The 25,804-nt window shown below is 53.4% G+C and overlaps 4 protein-coding genes across 5 annotated transcripts; 2 read left to right on the forward strand and 2 right to left on the reverse strand.

The window, feature by feature from the left end:
- DYNLT4 (dynein light chain Tctex-type 4) lies at positions 1 to 1,412 on the forward strand (the record flags this gene model as incomplete). Its single annotated transcript, XM_082668949.1, is given in 4 exon segments — positions 1 to 239; positions 767 to 1,046; positions 1,050 to 1,319; positions 1,323 to 1,412. Coding segments are annotated over 4 exon segments (879 nt in total).
- Positions 1,413 to 1,521: 109 nt separating this feature from the next.
- On the reverse strand, positions 1,522 to 6,303 carry PLK3 (polo like kinase 3; the record flags this gene model as incomplete). Of its 2 annotated transcripts, XM_082678959.1 has the most annotated exons (15): positions 1,522 to 1,942; positions 2,050 to 2,163; positions 2,342 to 2,471; positions 2,629 to 2,791; positions 2,885 to 2,968; positions 3,105 to 3,198; positions 3,440 to 3,531; positions 3,725 to 3,851; positions 3,963 to 4,161; positions 4,249 to 4,344; positions 5,163 to 5,250; positions 5,332 to 5,461; positions 5,601 to 5,717; positions 5,812 to 5,919; positions 6,079 to 6,303. In XM_082678959.1, the coding sequence occupies 15 exons, from the start codon at positions 6,286 to 6,288 to the stop codon at positions 1,751 to 1,753; spliced, it is 1,944 nt and encodes a 647-aa protein (XP_082535085.1). In that variant the 3' UTR covers positions 1,522 to 1,750. The 2 variants fall into 2 exon arrangements, with proteins under 2 accessions (XP_082535085.1, XP_082535086.1); XM_082678960.1 differs by having other exon boundaries at positions 5,163 to 5,461; positions 6,079 to 6,288.
- A 9,279-nt stretch (positions 6,304 to 15,582) lies between these two features.
- BEST4 (bestrophin 4) lies at positions 15,583 to 18,949 on the forward strand (the record flags this gene model as incomplete). The annotated part of the gene is made up of 9 exons (XM_082661679.1): positions 15,583 to 15,734; positions 15,827 to 15,921; positions 16,514 to 16,747; positions 16,936 to 17,090; positions 17,496 to 17,573; positions 17,867 to 18,052; positions 18,153 to 18,233; positions 18,345 to 18,499; positions 18,673 to 18,949. 9 exons carry the CDS (start codon positions 15,583 to 15,585, stop codon positions 18,947 to 18,949), a joined length of 1,413 nt encoding a protein of 470 aa, XP_082517805.1.
- A 3,268-nt stretch (positions 18,950 to 22,217) lies between these two features.
- RPS8 (ribosomal protein S8) lies at positions 22,218 to 24,853 on the reverse strand. Its single transcript, XM_082675858.1, has 6 exons — positions 24,788 to 24,853; positions 24,285 to 24,391; positions 23,718 to 23,817; positions 23,157 to 23,332; positions 22,795 to 22,924; positions 22,218 to 22,378 (listed from the first exon to the last, which is right to left on the reverse strand). The coding sequence occupies exons 1-6, from the start codon at positions 24,789 to 24,791 to the stop codon at positions 22,269 to 22,271; spliced, it is 627 nt and encodes a 208-aa protein (XP_082531984.1). The 5' UTR covers positions 24,792 to 24,853; the 3' UTR covers positions 22,218 to 22,268.
- Positions 24,854 to 25,804: the final 951 nt, after the last annotated feature.

Below are 25,804 nucleotides of genomic sequence, written 5' to 3' on the forward strand. Positions count from 1 at the left end.
ATGGCAACTCCACAACAAAGGCAAGGGGCCCTTAACCTCCCACCTGCCAGCCAGGCCAGCCAGGCAAGGGCTGTTAGGAGAGAGCTTGGAGGCCAAAGGCTACAGGTGACTCAGGTGTCTGAGGAGCTTCGGGAGAAGAGGGCAGCCATCCCAGAAGTGATTCTGGAGGTAGGGCCGGAAGCCAAAAGCAGAGAGTGGAAGGACCATCCTGAGTCACCTGGCCCCAGCCGCAGCCAGCTGTAGGGATCTTTGTGCCAGCCACCGTAAGAGCAGGTAGGGGTGGAGGATGTCTGGATTCAAGACTCACAGGGCTAGAAGGATCTGTGGGGGATGAAGGAGTTGGGTCTGTCTGTCCCTCCCTCTGGTCAGGGGGTGGAGGCGCCACTGTCTAGGCTGAGGCAGAGGGCAGATACATCTCCCCCTTCTCCTGCTGGTGAAGTCAGGTGGAAGGGAGAAAAGGAGGTGTACTTCGAGCTCATTTAACTAACCTCCATAGTGCCCAAGGAAAGTGGAGCTCAGGGGGCAGGGATAGCAAGATGATAGTCTGAGCAGCATCTCTCCCCTTATTGTGTCCCTAACAGCCCTTAACCCTCTAAGCACCTAGGAATCCACGCAGCCCCGCACTATTTGATTCACCTGTCCCCAAAAAAACAGGTAAGAAGGGATTAGGGGTTAAAAACTCTTATCATTAAGTAAGAGACGGGATGGTGTACAGAGATGGCCAGTGAGGGCCATCCCGTCCAAGCGTGGGTCTTCCAGCCGGCAGGTCCACGGCTGGCAGGCCTGTGCCCTCCGGTTACGAGGAGGAGGAGGCTGCCAAAGACCATGGGCTGAAACAATCACCAGCGCAGCCTCCAGGCCGTCTGCCCAGCATCGATGAGACCCGACCAGACGGCACGGGCCCGGCCTCCCGCCGTGGCTCCGTGCTAGGTCCCGCCTCGTCCTTTTCGCGCCGCAACTCGCGGGCCGGGCCAGGCGCAGGTCTTCGGGGTCGGCGCCCATCCCTGGGCCCCTTGCCCCCTGGCTTACCCCTGGCGACCGCCCGTTGAGCAGCGCCCTCGTACCGCACGGAGTCGGCGCCACGGGAGCGCTGTGAGGCCGCGTACACACAGCAGGCCCTGGAAGCGGCGTTGGAGGCAGGATTGCGCGAAGCGTGCTCCTCCCACGCCGAGGCCGGGCGGCTGGCGCCGGAGCTGTGTGAGCTGGTGCACGTGCGCCTGCGCCTGCACGAGCTCAGCCCGCCGCGCTACAAGCTGGTGTGCAGCGTGGTGCTGGGGCCGCGCGCCGGACAGGGCATGTGCGTGGTCAACCGCGCGCTCTAGGACTGGGCCCGCGACAGGCTGGCCACGGCCGCGGTCACCAACGCCTCCTTCTTCGCTGTGGCCACGGTCCACAGGCTCTACTGCGAGTGAGGACTCCCCCGAGTTTTGCAAAAACGGTTTATTATACCAGGAGGAGGCCCTCCCTGGGGCTCACATCCCAATAAATAAATGTCTGTCAATAAATAAAAGTGGTCCATAAATAACGCCCCCTAGCGGGGGGCTAAGGCTTAGGTTTTTCTTGGAGAAGGGGTAGGAGGCCGCCTCCAACCCCAGTAAAGCTGGTCCCTGATTCCCTGGGGGATTCGGCCCAGAGCCCCCAGTGAGGCACCAAAGGAACAGGGAGGGCCACAAAGGCAAGGGCCAGAGCCTTACAGGCACAGGCGTCAGGCCTGAGGGCTTGGGTGGTGGCCGGCCCCGCAGGTTGGGGCCTAGACTGGGCAGCGGTCCCGGAGCAGGCGCAGAGCATAGCAGAGCCGCTGCCTCAGGTCTGGGGAGCAGCCCAGCTGCTGAAGGTGGGAAGCAAGGTAAGTACAAGCACTGCGATTGCGGGCCACAAAAGTCACAAGGAGGGGCTCCCAGCCACTGAGGATCAGCTTGGTGTGGTCTCCGTAGAAGTTCACCTGTGTGCAGGAGGGTGGCACTGATCAGGGCCTAAGGCCCAGACCGTTTCCTCCCCAGCACCCTGGACCTCCCAGACCTTACCCCCAACTCCAAGAGGAGCTCTTACCTGGATGGTGCCATCACTAAAGAGCATGAGTAGGGCCTGATCAGTCTTGACCCACTGTAGCAGGAGTGGGGGGACGGGCACCTCCACCTCTTCCACACTGGGCAGATCTCCACCCTGGGAGCAGGGGCAGGTCACTTGTCTGACATGAGTCAGTCCTCTCTCCATTCATGTCTCCCTTAGAGGTTCAGCTTCTAGCTGCAGCACCCATCCCCTCCCCCACCCACCCCCAAAGGGGAACAGAAAGGGATCAGGATGTGTTCGTCCTCAACGTGCTCCACCCCAGTCCACAAACCTTCATGAGGCGCTGCTCCATGTAGGAGGCAAAATACCTCAGGACACCCAGCTGAGGCTGCAGGGCCCGAGGCACAGCACCCACAGAGAAGGAGAAGTGCTTGGTGCTGGTGGGGTCATAGTGCACAGTCCTGGAGGGGAGGAGATGGAGACAGAAGTCAGATGGAGCCCTGTACCCACGCCCCTCCCCTGAGAGACTGCAGGTCCGGGAGCCCAGGAGCACACACCAAGGTACAGCCCTGCTGAGTACAGTGGGCTGGATACAAGACACCCCAAGACACCACTTACTTTCTGTTGGCTGACAGGGCCATGTGTGTGCCATTGTTGAAGAGCACGGCCACACGGCAGCTGGACAGTTGATACCCAAAGCCAAACTTGTTGGAATAGTCAACCCACTTGCTGACCCACACCAGAGGCTCTGGCTGGGCCAGGGGAGCGGGGTTCTGTTCAGCTGTCATGGAAGAGGAAGGAATGAGGACCTGTTCCTGGCCTCCCAGTCTAAGAACTCCCACCACCATTCACATACACCAGACCCCAGCCTCACCTGGGGACATGAAGGCCAGGCAATTTCTCAGAGCACAGAGGGCTGACTCCACCACTGTGGCCACAGTCAGACCTTCTTCAAACCCTGAAGGGAACAGGGCACTGAGAATTAGGCAATAGTCCTCAAGGTCCTAGACAGTGACTCTCCACCCACTCCTTCCCTTTGGGCCTGCTCTCAGGCCCAGCAACCTCTAGCACCCTTCACCCTCCTGGTGGCTCACCATCTCCACTGCTCGCCAGTGTCCCACGGGGCGAACTGTCCTCAAGTGCTGTCTCTACCAGGCTGACGGGGGCTGGACCTGAAGCTGCCGGAGCCTGGAGGGTTGGGTGGAGAAAGGGAGTGAGATAGGCCCCAAAATCCAAATCCTTGAGAGTCCATGGCCCGGCCCTGCCCTGGCACCCGGGGCACCCCAGGTCAGCCCTTCCTGGCTGATGAGACACAGCCAATTAGGCCACCACGAGGCTAGATGTTTCATCAGCCTCTTTTATCCCAGGCTTCCCGCAGCTGCTAGGGTGGGGGTGAGTCAGGGGAACACTGTCCACATGAGCACCTCACCTCGGGCCTGGCACCCTGACGGCCAATGGACATCCGAGTGAGGCTGTTCACCAAACAGGAGACTTCGTCCCGCTCCTCAGGATGGTTCTTATCTGGGTGGGGCGAGAGAGAATCCTCAGAACCCTGTCCAGCCCCCCTGCTTCCCGCTAGGATGACACTGTTAGGCATCCCCACGTGCCTGTGTAATACACGCTCTCCCCGGGGACTCAGCCTCACACCCTCACATGTACTTGACAAGCCCCCTGCCGCTCTGTACCCTCAAAACCACTGACATCCCAGACTCACTCTTACTCTTCTTCCTCCCAAATAGGCTCTTGGTAACTTTGACAAACAGAATCCTAGCTGGGTTAAGGGGTGTCAGGTCTGGGACTGTCACACAGCTGCTGACAGGGAGCCGGTAGGGGGTGTAGCCCTGAAGAGAGAAGGCGTGTGAGCAGAGAAGAGCAGTGCAGGGGTCCTGTCACCTGCTCCCATTCAATCCCCTGGGAATCCGCAGACTGGACATGTCTGGGGGGCCACAAACCTTGGTAAAGAAGTTGTGGCGCAGGATCTGGTCAATTGAGGGGCGGTCTTGGGGTGAGGCTCGAAGGATGGTGGCCAGGAGCTGCCGGGCAGGCAGTGAGAGGCTGGCAGGCAGCGTGTAGTGAACCTGTTTGATGCAGCGGTATGTCTCCTTCAGGTCAACTGTCTCAAAGGGGGGGCTCCCACATAGCAGTGTGTACCTGGGGGGCAGAGAAAGGGGGTCAGGAGTAAAGTGGAACATATGCCTCCCTGGGTACCCCCTGTGTGCACATGACCCTGGGACTCACATGACACAGCCCAGGGACCACACATCTGCCTCAGGGCCGTGGCCCTGTCTCTGCAGCACTTCTGGGGCCACATAGTTGGGGGTGCCACAGATGGTCCTGAAAGGGGGTAGGGAAGAGCAGAGGACAAGGTTCAGAAGCAGCCTGGCTGGCCCCTCATCCCTGCCCCCACTGTGAGTCCAGACAAAGCAGCTGCCTGTCACCAAAGGCCAGAGAACTCCTGCTTGTTCTGAGACAATGGATGCCAGGGATGGCAGCTGAGTCCCTGCCCACCCGCCTGGCCCAGCTGCTCAGCTGCTCTGCAGGACAGGGGGAGGCCCTGACCCCCAACCCAGCCCCCTCCTCCAGGGTCAACAGAGGGTCCATCACTGATCCCTTCCTCCTTCCCCCACTCCCGTCTGTCAGACACCCATACAGGCTGTCACCTCCTATGGTCTGTGCCACACACACCAACACCAGCTGTCACATCCCCCATAAACACTCAACTACCACACATGCTATCTGTTTTACACCCAGTCTTCGTTGCCACAGCAGGTTATCGTGACACACGGGGTGTCATGTCCCACCATCCCTACACTCAGTCCATCTCACACATTCTTATGTCACCATCCACATTCACACAGGATCAGTCATACACCTCCAAGAATCCTTACACCCATCTGTCTCGGGGACTAAACACACAGAGGACCCACAGCCTCTCCATCATTCCCATTCACCCGGGCTGCCACTGCCACCATCTCACACACACACACACACACACACACACACACACACACACACACAGCCCATCATCCTTTCCCATCTATTACACAGACACATCAGGCAGTCATCGTGCCTACCACATACATATTTAGTGTCTGTCACGCACGTCATCTGTGTCACACAGACTGTGGCCACCCCCCTCCTCAAACACTCACTTCTTCCTATGCTCCGGGGGCTCCAACCTGGTTGCCAGCCCAAAATCCCCCAACTTCAGTTCCATGTTCTCAGTGATGAAAAAATTTCCTGGACCGGGGTAGAGAAATGTGTCAGACGCCTTTTTCTCTGCCTCCCCAACCCCCCATCCTGTTGGCCCAGGAGTCTCACCCAGCTTGAGGTCCCGGTGCAAGATGCCTCGCTGGTGCAAGTACTTGAGTCCGGAAAGGATCTGCCGAAGGTAGTAGCGCACCTCTGGCTCCAACAGGGTGTGCCGGGCCTTCCAGATGTGGGCCAGGGACTGCAGAGAGCCACTGCCTCAGCCCCTCGTCTGCCCTCCCGGATCCTCCCTCCACTTGTGCTTGCTGAGGAAAACCAGGGCTCCAACTTTGGGTCTTAAGGTCCCCATTCCCTCCCCCACCTCCATCACCATCCCTCACCTTTCGGCTGCAGAGCTCCAGGAAAATGTATATGTTGTCAGCATCCTCAAAGTGGTGCGAGAAACGCACAATGTGGCGGTGCTGCAGGCCGCGGTGCAGCTCAATCTCGTTTAGGATCTGCAGTGGGGACGCGGGGTTGTCATCCGCAAAGGGCTCCCACGCCACTGTCCCCACCCCACCCGTCGTTTGCTGGGACTGGGTCCCGGCTCACCTTCTCGCGCTGATGCGGCTTGGTGATGCGGCTCTGCGAGATGACTTTGACCGCGTAGGCATTGCCGGTCTCTGTGTCAGTGGCCTCGTAGCAGCGGGCGAAGCCCCCCTATAAGGAGGGGGCATCAGGCAGGGCGCTCCAGGGGAGCGCCAGGGCAGGCCAGCAGAGGTTCCCGCGCCGAGGCCAAACGCCCCTGCCACGCCCCGCGCGGGCAAAGAGGCCGGCAGGGTCCCCCTCTACCCTCGCTGACACCACCCCCCAGCTCACCTTGCCCAAAAGGCGCCCTTTGAAGTAGGTGCGGCCGCTGCGCGGGTCAGTGATGAGGCGCCCAGGGTCCAGCGCCAGCGGCCCGGCCAGCACCTCCGGCTCAGGTCCCGGCATGGGACTCCCAGGAGGTCCGGGCCCGGCGGGGGGCGCTGGCAGGGCGGCAGCACGCGGGAAGGGGCGCGGGGACAGGAAGCCGGCCGCGGGCTCCATGAGGGCGGTGTGGCGCTGCGCGGGCCCGGCTAATTCTGGCTTCCGCCAGGCCGCGGCAGCGCGTGGCGCTGGCTGGATTTGCTACGCGGCGCTCGCGCCCGAGAGAGCCCAGCGTTTTTATCAATGAACGCCTGCCCCCTCCCTGGCGTCTCGTCATTAAGAGCCCGCCCCCTTCCTGGAGGCGAGTCACCAAAAAGCCACGCCCTTCCTCGGGCCTTACGTCATCAAGAAGCTCCTCCTCCCACCCATGCACCCGGAGGCCCAGCTTCCTGCTCCAGCCTTGAAGACGTAGCCATACCGCTAGTCACCATGCTGCTGGCCATCAGGATGTAGGAGCCAGCTGTGTCCCCGGTCCCCTACCTACCTGGTGACTGAGAGTCCCTCTAATGGGGGTCCTCTTTTCCCTCATCCTTGGGGGCTTATGCTGAGGTCCGAAGGGGCCTGGACATCTGGGGAATCCCCCTGGCAATTAGATGGACTAGCGTTCCAGCCTGGAGGACAGAGGCAGGGGCGGCGCTCGCTTTTGCCTGAGCTCGTCACCAACACTCCCCCTTAAGTGCGCGGGAATTTGCGCGCTCTGGCACTGGCCACGCCCTTGGACAAAGCCCCCCAGGCTCAGGCCAGTGCTGCCCCCCTTAGGGCCTGAGAGGAATTGCACGCGCCTAGCTGGGCTTGCCTGGCGTGGGGAGGAGCGTGGAGGCCTGGGCTGCTATGTTGAGTTTTGGGGTCAAACAGCCTGGCATTCAAGGCTTTTGACATGAGCCAGGCCACATCTTTCGCTACCCACATCCACACCTTTGAAGGGCAGATCTCAGGTTCTGGAGGAGTGCCTATTCCCTTTCCCTGAAAACAACCACTGCCCTGGGTCAGCAGCCAGAGGCCAGAAAGTGAGGAATGGGAATTGTATTTTCTCAAATCTAGCAATAGACAATTGGGCAGGTGGTCCCCGGGCCATCTGAACCCCTAAATCTGGTCTATGCCCACCGTTCCCAGGGCCAGAGACAGAGAGATGGGGACTTTTTAAAAAATATACTTTATTTGAAGTATAGTTGATTTACCATTTTGTGTTAATTTCTACTGTACAGCAAAGTGATTCAGTTATACATCTATATTCTTTTTCATATTTTTTCCATTATGGTTTATCACAGGATATTGAATATAGTTCCCTGTGCTCTACAGTAGGACCTTATTGTTTATCCATTCTATATATAATAGTTTGCATCTGCTAATCCCGAACTCCCAATCCATCCCTCCCCCATGCCCTCTCCCCCTTGGCCACCACAAGTCTGTTTTCTATGTCTGTGAGTCTGTTTCTGTTTCGTAGATTTTATTTGTGTCACATTTTAGATTCCACATATAAGTGATCTCATATGGTATTTGTCTTAATCTTTTTGACTTGCTTCACTTGGATTGATAATCTCTAGGTTCATCCATGTTGCTGCAAATGGCATTATTTCATTCTTTTTTATGGCTGAGTAGTATTGCACTCTATATACGTACTACGTCTTCTTCTTCCATTCATCTGTCAATGGACATTTAGGTTGTTTCCATGTCTTGGCTATTGAAAATAGTGCTGCAATGAACACTGGGGTGCATGGGTCTTTTCTTTTTTTAAAAAATTAATTAATTAATTAAATTAATTTTTGGCTGCGTTGGGTCTTCGTTGCTGCACATGGGCTTTCTCTAGTTGCAGCAATCAGGGGCTACTCTTCGTTGCGGTGTGTGGGCTTCTCATCGCGGTGGCTTCTCTTGTTGTAGAGCACGGGCTCTAGGTGCGTGGCCTTAGTTGCAGCGCGTGGGCTCAGTAGTTGTGGCGCACAGGCTTAGTTGCTCCGTGGCATGTGGGATTTCCCGGACCAGGGCTCGAACCCGTGTCCCTTGCATTGGCAGGTGGATTCTTAACCACTGCCCCACCAGGGAAGTCCCGCATGTGTCTTTTCGAATTATAGTTTTCTCTGGATATATGCCCAGGGGTCGGATTGCAGGATCATATAGCAACTCTATTTTAGTTTTTCGAGGAAACTCCATACCATTTTCCATAGAGGCTGCACCAATTTACATTCCCACCAACAGTGTAGGAGGGTTCCCTTTTCTCCACAGCCTCTTACGTGATGAAAAGTGTTATTTGTAGACTTTTAAATGATGGCCATTCTGACTGGTGTGGGGTGGTAGAAAGGTGGGATCTTAACCCCTCTGAATCCCAGGATCACAGGCTTCTTCCTGGGCTTGTCCTTTCACCTCTCTGCTCACTCTATACCATCCAATCAATTATTAACCTGTTCAGTCCTCAAAGATCTGAGAGCACCTAGTAAGTGCCAAGCACTGTGTGTATAAGATTGGTCAAGGTTGCAGCCCTCATTTAGTTTACATTCTGCTTGATGGAAACAGATAATAGGCAAGTATATAAACAAGGTAGCTGCAGGCTGTGAAAAGTGCTGTGAAGGAACTAAACATAGGAGCAACCAAAGAGCTTACTTTAGAGACAGTAGCCAGGAAATTCAACAAATATTTATTGAGTACCCAATTCCTGTCAGTTTTATCTTCCAAATATCTCTGAAATCTATGCACTTCGCTCCATCTTCCCCAAGCACCCTAATCTGGGTCACAGTCTCTCAGGTTGGGATAATTGCTACAGCACCTTGCTGGACTCCCTGCCTTTAGTCTCATCTCCACTTCAACCTCTCACCATATGGATATCCCACCCAGTCCCTCATCAGGCCCACAAGAGCCTGCTTCTCTCACCTTGCCCTCCATGACCCCTGAATGGAGAAACAAACCAGCCAGAGAGGTGGAGAAATATTAGTAGTTCAGATGAGTGAGGGGGAGAGGGGAATGGGGGTGGGCAGGAAGGCCTTAACTGCCATACTCTAGAGTTTGGTCTTTATTCTACAGGTCAGCAATTTTCTAGGGGGGTAGATGGTAGAAGTGAGGCCAGAAAAAGCAAATCCACAGGGGAAATGGGGCTGAAGCATGTATAGTTTGATAAGGCATATTTGATACTGCAATTTTTAAAATTTATTTATTTTTGGCTGTGTTGGGTCTTTGTTGCTGTGCTTTCTCTAGTTGCAGCAAGCAGGGGCTACTCTTCGTTGCGGTGCGCGGGCTTCTCATTGCGGTGGCTTCTCTTGTTGCGGAGCACGGGCTCTAAGTGCGTGGGCTTCAGTAGCTGTGGCACGCAGCCTCAGTAGTTGTGGCTCGCAGGCTCTAGAGCACAGGTTCAGTAGTTGTGGCGCACGGGCTTAGTTGCTCCGCAGCATGTGGGATCTTCCCAGACCAGGGCTCGAACCCATGTCCCCTGCATTGGCAGGCGGATTCTTAACCACTGCACCACCAGGGAAGTCCTGATATTGCAATTTCATATTTGGAAAATAAAGCAAAATGTCTTTGTATGAGTTTTCTAGGGTTGTCATAACAAAATACTACAGACTAGGTGGCTTAAACAACAGAAATTTATTTTCTCACACTTCTGGAGGCTGGAAGGTCAAGATCAAGGTATTGACAAGATTGATTTCCTCTGAGGCCTCTTTCTCGGTTTGTAGATGGTGTCAGTCTCCCTCTGACTTCACATGATCTTTTTTATTTTGGAGCCCCATGGAGCCCCCCCGGAGCCCCCCCTCACCCCACCCCAACCCTGTGCCTCGCGGCATGTGGCATCTTAGTTCCCAGACCAGGGATCGAACCCACACCTGCTGCCGTGGAAGCGCAGAGTCTTGTCTTAACCACTGGACCACAGGGAAGTCCCACATGATCTTTTTCTGTGTGTCCTAATTGCTTCATCTCTTGAAGACATCAGTCAGATCAGATTAGGGTCTACCTCAGGACCTCATTTTAACTTGACCGTTTTAAAGGTCGTATCTCCAAATACAGTCACAATCTAAGGTACTGGGGGTTAGGAGAAGTCAAAGCTCCATCCATCTTAGGTTTGCATACAGGACTTTTTTTTTTTTTTTCAGTGTTGTATTTTTTATTAGTAGGCTTTATTTTTTAGAACAGTTTTAGATTTTTCAGAAAAATTGAGCAGATAGTACAGAGAGTTGTCATATACTTCCCCCTGCCCCTGCCCCTGCACACACAGAATTTCCCCTATTATTATCATCTCACATTAGTTGGTACATTTCTTACAAGTAACTCTTCAGTGGTTTCCCATTGCTCTGAGAATGAAATCTAGAATCCTTGCAACTGTCTATAAAGTTCCCCCTAATCAGGCCCTGCCTAACTCTCTAAACAATCTCCTCTTGTCTACTTTGCTCCAGCCAGGCCTTCTCTTTCTTCCTCACACATAATACCTGTTCTTACCTCTGGGCCATTGCACATTTATTCCCTCTGCCTGGAATACTTTCCCCCTAGTTTTTACTTATTACTCATTCATTCTCATCTTTTCTGGCTTAACTCACATGTCACCACCTCAGAGAGGTCTCCCCAACGACACTACCTAAAGTTGGATTCCCTTAACAAATTAACCCATACAGGACTCTTCAACAAAGAGATTAACAAGAACAATACAAAAAACAAAAAGCAAGTTTATTAACACGTAGAGCTTATGTATACATGGGAGATATCCAGGGAAAAATGGATAACTCTCCCATGTGGCTTAGAATTTAGGCTTAAATACCATCTGAGTAGGCTTTCCTGCTGGCGCAGTGGTTAAGAATCTGCCTGCCAATGCAGGGGACATGGGTTCAAGCCCTGGTCGGGGAAGATGCCACATGCTGTGGAGCAACTAAGCCCGCGAGCCACAACTACTGAGCCTATGTGCCACAGCTACTGAAGCCCATGCACCTAGAGCCTGTGCTCCGCAACAAGAGAAGCCACTGCAATGAGAAGCCCGTGCACCACAACAAAGAGTAGCCCCCACTCGCCGCAACTAGAGAAAGCCTGAGCGCAGCAACGAACACCCAACACAGCCAAAAATAAAATAAATTTTTTTTAAAAAGTACCATCTGAGTAGAGAAAGGGGGAGGGGAATGTAGGCCTCTTAGGGGAGAGTAAATAATTTCTAGGAAAGATGAATGGGCCCTTAGAAGAATGAATGGGAGGTATGAGAGTTTATGACAAAAGTGGCCTGGATATGATATAGAATTCTAATTTCCTCTCCCGTGATATGAGATGAAACTCCCAGGAAGGGGATTTATGACCATTGAGTTCCTTTTGGAGGCTCTGTCTTTAGGCAGTTAAGGGGAGTTCAGAGAAAGCCTCTCCCTGCATTTGCTGTTTTTCAAGTGCCTACAGCTCAAAATAATCAATATGCCAGAGTGGCATATTTTGGGGTGGCATATTCCGTAACCATCACTGGCTCCTCCCCTTGGGAGGTTAACAAGGCTCCTGAGTCCTCCTCCGGGAGCCACAGCATCAGGAGGACATCCTCCTGATGCTGTAACTGGAGGGGCTGGCAGCCTGTTCTGCCTCCTCCCTCAGTGTAACATATGCTGCCATTAAGGGATTTTATGCACCTGCCACATACCAGGCATGGGGCTAAGCATTTATCTTCTGGACTGCTCACAGAAACTTTATGATGTGGATGTGATTATTATCCCCATTTCACAGATGAGGAAACCGAGGCTCATGGGGCTAAGCCTCTTGCCCAAGGTCATATGCAGCTACCAAGGGGCAGAGACAAGATCTGAACCCAAGATGTCTGACTCCACTATTCATCATTGCCTGACTTTTTCTTTTTGTTTGGCTGCGTGGTATGTGGGAATCTTAGTTCCCCAACCAGGGATCGAACCCGTGCCCCCTGCAGTGGAAGCACGGAGTCCTGGACTGCCAGGACTGCCAGGAAATTCCCCTGCTTGAGTTTTCTCAGAGCCATAGTTCTCTGACCTTGCATCTGTCCTCCTATACTACTCCATGTCTCCCTGTCCCTCTTACTAGTGCCCTTTCTCCTCCCCCCAAGACTCTCACAACCCCTGCCCAAGCTGAGTTTTTTCTGACCTCTCTGGGTCTCCATCCCCCAGAGGATGCTCTCAGGCCCGCTGCTAGTTGAGCACGTATCCCACACTCCTTGCCCCGTGACAGCTCAGAGTCAGAATCTCTTGACAGTATCAGGTCACAGAGGTCAAGGGAGTCTTTCAAGAATGAAAGATACCAAGTAAGGTTAGGACTCAGGAGGGGCCGACTGGATTCAGCAATAAGGAGATCTCAGGTGTCCTTGGTGGTGGCAGAGGTGGAAGTAAAAGAGCTGGACCAAAAAGAAGAGAGATGCTAATAGCTACAGTAGCATTTCATGCTTACCAAGCGCTTTATAAATATTAATTCATTTAACAGTCACAACGACTCTGTGAGATAGATACTATCATTCGGTTTCCCCAAGGGGAAATTAAGGACAGAGAGGTTAAACAGTTTGCTCAAGGTCAAGGTCACAAAGGTAGTTCACAGTGAAGTCTGGATTTAAAAATCTGGACGGTCTGGCTCCAGACTCCATGCTGTAAACTGCCAAGTCATATATATATACAGCTCTTGGCTGTGAGGAGGGGAGTGGGCATTGGTGGTTAGGACTGGAAGAGACGGAGAGGCAAGAGCCAGAGGAGGATAAAGAAGGGTGGGGAAAATGATTTACAGGTGGAGTGGTTCCCTCTCCTGGACCATAAACCAAAGGGACCTGACAGCAGCTGGGAAGGGAGATAAAGTGATCGAGGAAGGAGGGGCTGGGTGGGGCCTGGGGACTGCTCCCTCCTGGGGCGAGTCTTCAGGTTCTGTACCTTTACCCACAGCTCTGTGGGAATTCACAGCCCAGTGATCCAGAGAGTTGGTAACAGGCAGATGTGAGGGGGCCTCACATGGGGATGGGGGCTGAGGTCTGAAATGCAGCCAGCTGGGCTGCCCTCAGGGAGCACTGTCAGAGAGAAGCTACCAGGACTTCAGGGCCTGAGCTCCCACAGTCCCAGGGCCTGGCTTCCCAGGTACCAGAGACTCTTTAAGTGGTAAGCAGCCCAGAATGCTCTAGAAAAGTCACAGATCAGAGCTTGGGAAGGGGCTGCATGGCCAAAATAGCTGGTATCTTGCCCTTCCCAGGTCAGGTCCTGGGTCTTCCAGACCTCCAGGACACACACATGGAGTCCTGTTCTTTCCACATATGGACATCTCACCTGGGCCCTGGAAGGAGAACATAACTTGTCAGGCCATGAGTTGGCTTCCAGACCTTGCTCATCCAGGGAGTTTCTTATAAAAATTGGGGAGGGGGACCCCTCAGGTTAAAAGATACATGCACCCCAATGTTCATTGCAGCCCTATTTACAATAGCCAAGACATGGAAGCACTGCCCATCGACAGAAGAATGGATAACGAAGATGTATTACATACATAAATGAACGAAATAATGCCATTTGCAGCAACATGGATAGACCTAGAGATTGTCATACTGAGTGAAGTCAGAGACAGAAAGACAAATATCATATGATATCACTTATACGTGGAATCTAAAAAAAGGGTACGAATGAACTTAGTTACAAAAAAGAAGTAGAGTCACAGATGTAGAAAACCAAGGGGATGGGGGGGGGTAAAATTGGGAGATTGGGATTGACATAGACACACTACTATATATAAAATAGATAACTAATAAGAACCTACTGTATAACACAGGGAACTCAATTCTCTGTAATGGTCTATATGGGAAAAGAATCTAAAAAAGAGTGGATATATGTATAACTGATTCACTTTGCTGTACAGCAAAAAATAACACAATATTGTAAATCAACTATACTCCAATAAAAATTTAAAAAATAGAATAAAAAGAAAGGAAAGAAAGAGAAAAGAAAAGAAAAGCCTGCCTGGGTTCAAGTCCTCCCCAGCTTTACTGAGATGAATCAGATGCAATCCTGTCCTCAAGGGTTTCATGGGCTGGAGGGGAGATCTCTCTGTAGATGGATTATAGGCCAGTATGATTAACTTATGCAAGGATGGACCTCAAAGGAGCAGTGAAAAGGAGTGAGGCCAGAGGCTGGTGATGGCAGGTGGAAGTGGGGGGCATCTCAGAGGCCTTATACCCAGATTAAAAGCCAGGACCTGGCACTGTTTGGCTCAGGGACAGGCAGGACAGGCATCAGAGGAAAGGTCTCTGACTCTCAGTCTCTGCAGGATTGCCTGGTTCTGGGATGCAAACAGTGGATGGACCAGTAGGTGGAAACCAAAGGGAAAAGACTTGGCTTTTCATGGTAACAGCCGCCCAGGATAAATGCCTGCATGCTCCAGGCTCCAGGCATTGTTTCTCTGAATATTACCAACTGCCCTGTGAGGAAGGAGTTATTGATCCTGTTTTGCAAAGGAGGAAACTGAGGTTCAGAGAAATTAGGTATCTTGGACAAGGTTACAGAGAGCTAGAATTCAAACTCAGGTTTGTCTCTCAAGCTTGTGCTCCTAACCACCTCTCCATGCTTCCTCTCTTCAGAAAACACTTGCATTGAGAACCAGCTCACAGTGTGGGGGAAGGAGCTTCCCAGGACAGGTCAGAGGTGTGATGTAGTGGTGTTTGGCACAGTGCCTGGCACTTAGTCAGTGCTCTGCGATCAGCAGCTGTTGTAACACTTAATCATGCATCTGTCTTCTCACCTGGAGCTGGGACAGTAATTCCTGTCACCCTGGCTTCAAGGACATGGTGTGAACTGTGGGGTCAATGATGATGGCATTTATGACACTCAAAGGCCAGCCCAGCCCTGCAGGCATAGGGAGACACATCCAGTTCCCAGCACCAGGGAAAGCTGGGTGACAGCCTCAATCCATCAATGATAACCTCAGTCCAGCCAAACTTTATGGGCCCAGGAGGTACTTAAGTGCTGTGGGGTGAAGGCTAGCCCAGTTCCCCTTCCTCAGCACAGGCTGCTGTCCAGAGCAGGTAAGTAGATGTGGGGTGCGGGTGAGAGTGCCCTGGGCCTTGAGAGACCAGCTATCAGCTTCGAGAGCAAGACTCCAAGGTGCATGGGTCTGGGCTAGAGTTGGATCTCCTGTCCTCAGCAGTTCAGGACCCGGTTACTCCTAGCCCTGCAAGTGGAAGAGGAGCTTGGGGAAGCTTCATGCGTGAGAGGGTGTAACCTCAGCTCCCCCTTGCCCTACCTCATCCTGGTTTGACCCACACACCACTGAGTTCTAGGGGGTGGGTGTGTGCTCTGTCTGCTCTGCAGCTTCCTCCCCCTTGTCTACTGACACAGGGTGAAGGCTGGGGTGGCGGGTGACCAGAGTTGAAGGAAGGTTGCCTGGGGATCTAAGGTGGGTGATGAGAAGGCAGGCTAAGGAGGTTTGCTGGGGGAGAAGGACAGCTCTGGGAGCAGCTCTTGTAACCTTCTGCCCCAGGCCCGCAGCACCATGACGGTTTCATACACCCTCAAAGTAGCGGAGGCCCGCTTCGGAGGCTTCTCTGGCCTGCTTCTCCGTTGGAGGGGAAGCATCTACAAGCTCCTCTACAAGGAGTTCCTCGTATTCATCGCCCTGTATGCTCTGCTCAGCATCACCTACCGGTGCGAGGGTGAGGGCAGGGTCTCAGGGCTGGCCTGCGGGTGACTAGGCTGCCTACCTCCCTCTAACCCAGGCCTCACCTGACATTCCCCAGGCTGTTGCTGACCCAGGAACAGAGGCTTGTGTATGCTCAGGTGGCCCGATACTGCAACCGCTCTGCAGAACTCATCCCCTTGTCCTTTGTACTAGGTAAGTTCAAAGAACCAGGGGTTCTCCCTTGTAGCCCCCTAACCATCTTTCCTTACCTTTGGGTTGGGTTGCTAGCTCTGAGGGTCAAAATTACCCCAGCGGAACCGCTTGGAGGGCAACCAGAGCAGGCTCAGCAGGCATGGGAGCTGCGTGTGGGGTCCAGGATTTCCAGAGGACTAGGCCCTGCCTATCACGTGCTGGACCCTCACTCCAAACAAGGCCCAAGCCACCTGCTGGCTTCACAACACTCTGGGTACTGGAGGAGAACTGGAGAGAGGTGACACCTCCCTCCCGACCCCCATGTGAAGCAGGGCTCAGAGTTAACCATTGCCTGGACTTGAACCATCACTTCTCTTCTGCTTGAGGAGGTTTGCACTCTTCTTCCTCCCTGCCTGGGTTGGTACATCAGGGAGGGACCAAGAAGAAGAGGCTGTCCCCCTGACAGAGAGGCAGGGTGCTGGAGCCAATGTGTCCTTCCCCCTGCCTTGGTTCCACCTGGCCTGGACCACGCGCTCTGGGTGGGGGCAGGACACGCTGACTCCTGAGACCTCCATCTTGCCTTCCCGTCCCCCCTACCCATGATGGTGACCAGGTTTCTACGTGACCTTGGTGGTGAACCGCTGGTGGGCCCAGTACACAAGCATCCCACTGCCGGACCAGCTGATGTGCGTCATCTCGGCCAGCGTGCACGGCGTGGACCAGCGCGGCCGCCTGCTGCGCCGCACCCTTATCCGCTACGCCAACCTCGCGTCGGTACTGGTGCTGCGCTCGGTCAGCACCCGCGTGCTCAAGCGCTTCCCCACCATGGAGCACGTGGTGGACGCAGGTGCGCGGCCCACAGCCAGACGCAGGTGCCGCGCTGGGGGAGCCCTGGAGCGGGCGGGACCGGACCTGCCTCCCGGGCCTCCTGGGAGGGGAGGTTTGACCACTAGGGGGAGCTCCAGGGCCCCAAGGCGGTGAGTCCCCGGGGACAAGGATGAGTGAGTCTTCATCCCTCTCACTTCATCCCTGCAGGTTTCATGTCCCAGGAAGAGAGGAAAAAGTTTGAGAGCCTGAAATCTGACTTCAATAAGTACTGGATCCCCTGCGTCTGGTTCACCAACCTGGCGGCCCAGGCCCGGAGGGATGGGCGAATCCGTGATGACATTGCTCTCTGCCTGCTCCTGGAAGTGAGTCAGCCTAGGACCAGACCCATCTGCCCTCCTCCCCCTAGTTTTGCAAACTGGAATAATAATTTTAGTGCTTAACACTTACATGGTGCCAATTATGTACAGCACACTTTTGCAAGTGTGAGGAAGTGAGGAAACTGAGGCACAGAGTGAAAAGAAACTTGCTCAAGTCACACAGCTAGTTAGTGGAGCTGGGAATCATCCTCAGACCTGGCTCCAGGCTCTGTCCTTGCAGTTACTTTGCTAAACTGCTTTCCATCACAGTCACCCCAGCCTGACAACACCTCTGAAAGCAGAATGAGCCTCTAGACCTGGCCCAGGCCTAACGTGTGCTGGGCTCCCCTGTCCCCTCCCCATTCTTCCTTCCTCACCTCCACTGACTTCCTCTTCCTGCTATTCCACCAGGAGCTGAACAAGTACCGGGCCAAGTGCAGCATGCTGTTCCACTATGACTGGATCAGCATCCCCCTCGTCTACACCCAAGTAACTGCCTCTCACCTCCCCAGTCCCAGTGCCTACTGTATGTCCTGTGCTGTGTGTGACACCGAGAATTAGAGATGGTACCTGCCCTGGGGCAGTTTGGTCCAGTGAGACACTCAACAGCCACAGGCTCATCTTCAAAGCCTCCCTGGACCCCCCACTAAGATGATCCCCTCCTATCTGGTGCTGCCACATCTTGCTACATGTTTTATTATACTTATTAGATCTGCCACTGGCCCTTGGGGCAGGGGTGGCATTTCTCCCTGCCCCACTTAGCCTGGCTTCCCTTTCTCCAGGTGGTGACCATAGCAGTATACTCCTTCTTTGCCCTCTCCCTGGTTGGCCGCCAGTTCGTGGAGTCAGAGGCAGGGGCTGCGAAACCTCAGAAGCTTCTGGAGCCAGGGCCAGCCCTGGGGCACCTGGACATGTACGTGCCTCTCACCACTCTGCTGCAGTTCTTCTTCTATGCTGGCTGGCTCAAGGTGGGCACTTCGGGTGGTCAAGACATGGGCCCAGGGCCCACCCCAACTCTGGGGTTAGAAAATAGGGCTCTAAGCCCAGAAAACACTCCATCACCTGCAGGTGGCAGAACAGATCATCAATCCCTTTGGTGAGGATGATGACGACTTTGAAACCAACAAGCTTATAGACCGCAACTTGCAGGTGATTAGGGGTCTGGTGGCAGCTCACTGGCAGTCAGGCTCTCCCTCCCTGCCAGCTCTCAGCCCAGGTATGCAGGAGAGGGGGATCCTTGTGACCCGCTGCCCGCCCCAGGTGTCCCTGCTCTCCGTGGATGACATGTACCAGAACCTGCCACCTGCGGAGAAGGACCCATATTGGGATGAAGACTCGGCGCAGCCGCCCTACACTGTGGCCACTGTGGCCGAGTCACTGCGGCCTTCCTTCCTGGGTTCCACCTTCAACCTGCGGTGAGTGGCCCACGCAGGCCGAGGCAGGACCTGAGTCAGCTCATGGGCCCCAGTTCCCCACCCACCCTCCGGGGTGCCCAGGACTCGGTCCCTCCTGCCCCAGGCCCCACTCTGGGGAGCCGGTCCCCCAGATGCCAGAGGCTCACTCACACCGCCCTCCCGCCCACCTGCAGCATTAGCGACGACCCTGAGCAGAGCCTGCAGGTGGAGACGTCCCCTGGGCCAGCCCGGCCGGTGACTGCCGCGCAGACCCCGCTGCTCAGCCGCTTCCTGGGCGTAGGAGCGCCCTCGCCAGCCATCAGCCTCCGGAACTTCGGCCGCATCCGAGGAGCCCCCCGGACCCCTCACCTGCTGCGCTTCCGGGCCGAGGAGGGCGGCGACCTCGAAGCCGCGGACCGCATCGAGGAGGAGGAGGCGTCGGGGTCAGGGGACAAGGCTCAGGAGCCCTAAGCAGAGGCAGCGGGGCCGGGCCATCTGGCTGCCTCCCCTAGGCCCTCCGGAGCTATTAGAGCAACACTTCCATGCACCCTAAGCCGGAGCACTTAGGGACAACCCTTGAAAGGGCAGAAGAGCCTGAACCAGAGTTAGGAATGCATCCATTTTGGCTTGGGGGAGGTGAAGCTAGGATACAAGAGGCGAGGTACAGAGGACTAGAGCCAAGGGGCATGATTAATTTCCTCCGCAATGCGGGGCTAGGCCGGTTCTTGAGGGAGCATCAGTATCACTGAAGGGCTGGTTAAAGTTTTGGGTACGACTCCCAGCGTTTGATTCATTAAATCTGGGATGGGGTCAAGAATTTGCATTTCTAATAAGTTCCCAGGGAATGCTGCTGCTGCTGCCCCAGGGATCACAATTTGAGTCATACATAAAAAGATGCTTAGGATATTCCTTATTGTGATAACCTCACTCTCATGAGGGGTCAAAGTGTGTGCTGGGGTACTTTTGCTTCATCTGTCATATTCAATTTTGTTTACAATGAAAATGTATTTATTACTGTGCAATTAAAATTGCTTAAAACTGAATTGGCATGCTCTGCCAATGGACTGAAGATGAGGGTTTGAGAGTCTGCCCTGAAGCTGATTCAACTGAGACGTGAGGGTAGTCATACACCACCCAGCCTAGACTTCCAGCATCTGAACCAAGCCCTTCTCTGCTCCCACCAACCAAACAGGGAAAAAGGACAATTTAAGGGGTGAAAGCTGCAGGTCCATCCATCTCTGCGGTTGGACCGCAGCACTCAGCTGATGGTAGTAAGACGGGGCATTGTGGAAAACAGCCCCACAGAGCACTATATTAGAGTTGCTGCTAAACTGACTTTCTCTAAGATTCCTGCCTTCTAAGCTCAGCCACCACTGAAAAAATTGGCGAATGCCAAAACTGAACATTAAGGCCAAAGGAAGACAAATGCCAGAATTCAAAGGAAGGGAGGCATGAAGAGTGTAGGCAGAGGTTGTGAGGACGCGCAGCCTCCTGTTGACTGACAGGATTACAGTGCTGGCTTCTACTTTCCTGCTGGGTGACAGGGGATACTGAATTTTTCTCAGCCTTGGTCGACAAATCTATACTGTGAAGACAAAGCACCTTGTGGTCACCATTCACTCAGACGGAACCTGAGGTGTTTTGCTGGGTCTACAGAAGAGGTAGCCTTGCTCCAGGGTAAGAACGGTCATATATGAAGGCAGTGCAGATGGATAGTTGATGAATTCAAGGCTCTTTAGAAAAAGAACCCCTTATCCTACGGACTGACTAGAGGGTGAAGGAGGGGAGGAATAAACATCAATGCCTTGTAGAGCTCAAATTAGAAGATGAAGGCAAAGTGTTGCTGTGCCATGCCCAACACACAGCTCAGCAAACATCAGCTAATGTTCAGGTGGTAAGGGAAGATCACTGGGTGGGAAGGCCAAGGCCAGGTCTCCCCAGAGCCAATGGTAAGGTTTTAGAGGACTGGACTGACTTTTTGTCCTTAAGTTTTTGTACTAGAAAAGGGGGTTCACCTTTCCCAAACGTCTATTCACAGAAGTCTGCAATTTAGCCAAGGTGATGGACCAATTAGATTTTGTACTTCTTTAGCTCTTAAGACATGTGCTTTCCAACAACTTTAAACTGGATAAAACCTTTTTTCTTTAGAACTCATTAACTTAAGCACATACTTGAGTGCCTGGTATATTGCCATGTACTTTTCCAGGTATTGGAGATGCCACAGGAAACATATCCCTGTTCCCCTGGAGATATATTCTAATAGAGGGCAAAAAAAGACAAGCAAATAAAACGAGCAAAATTTATGCCAAATTAAGAGATAAGGAGAAAAAACAGGGGCAAAGGATATGGCATGGAGGGGAGTACAATTTAAAATCCTGTGATCAGGGAAGAACTCACTAGACTAACAAAACAAAGACCTGGAAGGAATAAGCAATGTGGGTATATGATGGAAAGTATTCCCAACACAGGGAATAGTAAGTGAACATATGTTCAGTAAGGCCAGGATGGCAGTCACTATAGAAGGGACCACGTCCCACTGAGTTCCGTACCATCTGGTAGGAATTTTGAGATGGGATGTCCTGTAAAAAAAAAATCTTATCTTGGGCTTCCCTGGTGGTGCAGTGATTGAGAGCCTGCCTGCCAATGCAGGGGACACGGGTTCGTGCCTCGGTCCAGGAAGATCCCACATGCCGTGGAGCGGCTGGGCCCGTGAGCCATGGCCGCTGAGCCTGCGCGTCCAGAGTCTGTGCTCCGCAACGGGAGAGGCCACAACAGTGAGAGGCCCGCGTACCGCAAAAAAAAAAAAAAAAAAAAATCGTATCTTTAAAAATGATCACTGATAGCTGGGATTGCACTGGGGACAACAGAAGAGCAAGTAGGATGCAGAGATGTGACCAGAACAGTAGAGGTGGTGTTAAAGGTTGAAGCAACAAGATGTGGTGACATTAGATGTGGGAGTTATGACCCAAGGATGACCTTAAGATTTATGTTGTCATATGAAGACCACTATTTGCTGCAGTCAAATAATTGAGAAACTGTTTAAAAAGGGAAAGCTGAAGAACGTGATCAGTTTTGAACATGGTGACCTTTAGAGTCCGATTATGATATCCAAATGCAGGTGTCAAGTAGGTCTGAGCTAGTTAGAAAGATGGAGCTTAAACCATCTTTAAAAGTTGATGACAGACAATGTAGCTAAACTGAAGACAAGAGCTGACCCTTAGAGATTCAGCAGCCATCACTGGTAATATTACATAATTTTGAGTAATGAGAGGGGAAAGGATTAGGGTTCAAAGGAAAATTAACTTCAGAAAGACATCCAAAAGCTGACAGCATACAGATTATGTCAATGTGTATAACCTGTTTAACAATGCAGAAATCTGGAACACAATTTCAAGGTTTCTAGACCATCCATGAACCTGTAATAAACCCCTAAAACCAAGGTCTGCACACAGGGTCTCTAAGAGAACCTTATAGAAGCAGCATGGTTTCAGGTTCCAATCATGGTCCAGTCAACAGCCCAATACTGTTGGGGGCCCCGTGCTGGGATGCCTCCCTCATACAGTCTCTCCTCAGCCTGCATGCCACATCCCTGATGCCACTGAAACTCAGCCTTAGGGGTGAGAAATGTTCCTCCTGCTATAGAAAGGCACATAATAGGCCTGGGCAAACGGAGGCAGGCAAAGGGAGTTGGGGCACTCTACTGTGTGCCAAACAATCAAATATTCTCAGACACAGGGCATAGAACAATGAACACCTTTATAACATGAGCTAAGATAGGAAGGAAGAGGATTTATTTGCCTTTCCGGGCCTTGATTTTCCTCAGATAGAACTCCAGCTCCTTTCCCTCTAGCACATAGCCATCTGCTCGGCCACACTGGCCTGGTCTTGAGGCGATGCAAGCTGCAAGAGAGTATGTGGTCCTTAGCAAAATGACACTGTGGGCCTACCCACACTACGTATCCCCTTAGGAGTCCATGTTGGTCCAGGTATCCTGGGGGCAGGCATGAAGCCCACTGTCTCCTCAGATATACTTTATCATCACTTAAAGTCAGTAGCAGAACTGGACAAAGTTTTCATCACTAAGACAACCCCCTAAGCCTGGACACAGACTTCTCAGAATACTCCTGAAATTCAGAGGCAAAAACCAAGCTCAGGCCTATGGGCTCCTGCCCACTATTTTCCATTTCAGCTTCAAACTAATGGGATGACCAAATATTCTGATTTGTGCTTGTGTGATGTTACCAAACTCTCTAGCCCACAGAGGGCACACCGTATCTTGGGACCCTCCCCTTTGCCAAACGCAAAAGCCATCTCACCAAGAAGCTTGCCCTGCTGGAACTGCTCCTCTAGAAGACTGCTAATTTTGGCATTCTTTTTCCTTTCATCATATTTCTTCTGAATTTTCTTTGATCGTTTTTTGTTTAAAATCTCTTCCTCCTCAGGAGTCTGAATAAAGGAAACACACATGGGTTAGTGGGGCCTCCCCAAACCCTATCTCAGGGAAGGAATGTCATAGCCTTCAACACTGCATATCCCATGCCCCTGCCACCTTCCTCAGCACTAAAAGCTTTCATCTCTCCCTTTAGTAGCAGATCTGGACAGAGTTTTCATCACAAGAAGGCTGGAATCAGGGCGGCCTCCCCTCCCCCCACAGGACGTTGGTTCCCCAAACACGCACCAGCTTGGCCCCCTTCTTGCGGCCCAGGGGCAGTGCATAGTGGGACTCGTACCACTGTCGGTACGGTGTGCTGTCAATGAGCACGATGCAGTTCTTCACCAGGGTCTTGGTACGGACCAGTTCATTGTTAGATGCATTGTAGACAACATCAATGATCCTTGTCTTGCGTGTACAACCTGCTCACAGGAGAAATTCAGAATCAAGCCATGTGAACCTAAGGTTAACTGTCCCCCACCCGCACCCTAGCAGGGCCTAAGGAGATGGGAACTCTAAGCCTTTACAGAGCCATAGGGTATAAGCTCATCTTCCACAAACCCATCTTTCCAGACGTGGCTGACACCCACACATACATGGTCTCTAGATTCAGCCCCAATCCCTGAAGCTACAGAAGTTAAGAGGCAGGACAGGATGGAGAGAAAGCTCCAGAACCTCAAGGTCTTTCAACAGGAAAAATTTCAGTATCTTGGTTCAGGCCATGGACTTCCTGCTAAAAGCACTTATTGAAGCTTAGAAAAGGTTTAAGTGCTGAGTTCCCACCCACGCCTGCAGGGCCTCACTCACACTCGGAGCCCCAGGAGAAGTTCCCCACGTCCAGCCTCAAGGCCCGGTACTTCTTGTTGCCTCCCCGCACACGGACTGTGTGTATGCGGCGGGGGCCAATCTAGAAAACACAAGGAGACAGGAAGTACGTTATCAAGGAGAAGCTAGAGAGAGGGCAGGGAACCCGAGCTGGACGGAGGTAACAGTCAGTGTAACTATGACAAGTCCTAGCATTGGCAAGTGGCACACAGGTGACCAAGACGGCCACAACCACGCCTAAGGATACTTCTTCATCACTCTAGTTACCTCCAAGAAGAAAAACCTGATTCCAAACACTGAAAATTAAGTCTCCGTGCAACAAAAATTCCAGGTTTCTGACTATCACTGAAGAGCCCACTCGCTCCAGGCGCCCTGCAGGTACCACTAGGACACAGTAGCTGTCACCATGCAATCTCTCAGTATTTACCCAACACGCAAAGGCGAGGAGGCCGCCTAGTCCCTACAGCAAATCGCAGAGCCCCACAAAGATTCCGGCGGACCGCGGAAGGCAGGTGGGAGACCTCCCGGGCGGTGAGGCCCCGCACGCACCTTAGTGTTGGCAGCGGGGCGTCCCAGCTCATACTTCCGCTTCTTGTGGTAGGGCTTTCTCTTACCCCCGGTCTTGCGGCGCTTGTGCCAGTTGTCCCGAGAGATGCCTACGTGTGGAATTGGGGCGAGGGAGCCTGAGCCAGGGAGCCCGGGGCCGGGGCCCGCCAGCCCAACGCCCCGCGCCGGCGGCCGCACGCTCAGCTCTCCAAGGTTGGCTCCCCCATAGCGCAGTCGGGAGGTCACAGCATTTCCAAGTTGTCATCACACGCGTGCGGCCCGGCCCCTTCCCGTCCCGACCCTGGCAGCCATGATGGTGCCGCTCGCGGCCCCGGTCCGTGCGGCCCCCGGAGCGGCCCAGGCGGCCCAAGCCCGAGCATCATCCTCCTCGCGGAGGCTCGCTGCCCGGGGCCCGGGCGCCCGCGCTCCCGGCTGGGCTGCGAGGCAGGATGGCGCCGGATTGAACTCGTTCCCCAGCCGCGGCCCCAAAGCAGAAAACCACTCACCCATCGCTCGGCGCTGGCTGGAAAGAGAAAACGCAAAGCGTCACGGTTCCGTTTGTAAAATGTAGCCCCGCCTCTTGACGTATCTTCCGGGCGCCGCAGAGAGCGGCCTTGGGTCGGAGGGCGGGGCGCCGAGGTCTTGGATCTGAGCGGGTCGTGAGGGCGCTGCAGCCCGGCCGAGGGTCAGGCTGGGGTGCAGCAGAGCCCGGCCGTGTGCGCGCCTCGGGGGGAGGTTGAGAGACTCAGGGCACAATTCGGGCGGGGCTTGCCCGGTTTTATTTACGCCTTATAAAGACCCGTTTTAGAAGCTACTGCTGTAGTCCTGGATGAGAGCTGTGAGTGCGTTGGAGAAGGGCGGAAGGCAGTAGAGGTGGAAACGAGAGGGGGACTTGGGTTTTGTTTTGAAGGGTTTGGTTTAGGGGGCGGGAGGTGTGTCAAGGATTCCGAATTCCTCACGTGACCAGTTGGATGACTATTGGTGCCACTTAGTGAGAATGGGTAGGCTGAGGTAGGAGCTGGTCTGGACGTGTGCATTTTGAGCTCTTGGTGACTCCCGCACGTGGGAATGACAGGCAGATGGATGGTCATGTCTGGTCCATCCATAGAGAAGGGATCTGGACAGAAGGTGTTACTTTGGGAATCGTTGGCGTATAAATGGTAACCAAAGCTACCAGAATGAACGGAACCTAGGGAGAGCGCATACAGCAAACTTTTCTTGTAAAGGGTAAGTTAATACTGTAGCCTTTGTGGGCTGTAGGGTCTGTGTCACCACTCAAGTTTTTTTTAAATTTATTTTTGGCTGTGTTGGGTCTCCCTTGCTGCACGCGGGCTTTAGTTGCGGTGAGCGGGGGCTACTCTTTGTTGTGGTGTGCTGGCTTCTCATTGCGGTAGCTTCTCTTGTTGCGGAGCACGGGCTGGCTTTAGAGCGCAGGCTCAGTAGTTGTGGCGCACGGGCTTAGTTGCTCCGCGGCATGTGGAATCTTCCCGGATCAGGGCTCAAACCCTTGTCCCCTGCATTGG

The sequence above is a fragment of the Grampus griseus genome (assembly GCF_964374135.1).
Source record: "Grampus griseus genome assembly, chromosome: 1".
NCBI lineage: Eukaryota > Metazoa > Chordata > Mammalia > Artiodactyla > Delphinidae > Grampus > Grampus griseus.

What these genes read in the sequence shown, in the direction of transcription:
- RPS8 (XM_082675858.1), bottom strand. An exon ending in CTTCTCCTGGGGCTCCGAGT is followed by an intron (nt 23,333 to 23,717) that starts GTGAGTGAGGCC and finishes TCCTGTGAGCAG; the next exon opens with GTTGTACACGCAAGACAAGG. An exon ending in CCAGCAGGGCAAGCTTCTTG is followed by an intron (nt 22,379 to 22,794) that starts GTGAGATGGCTT and finishes ACTCTCTTGCAG; the next exon opens with CTTGCATCGCCTCAAGACCA.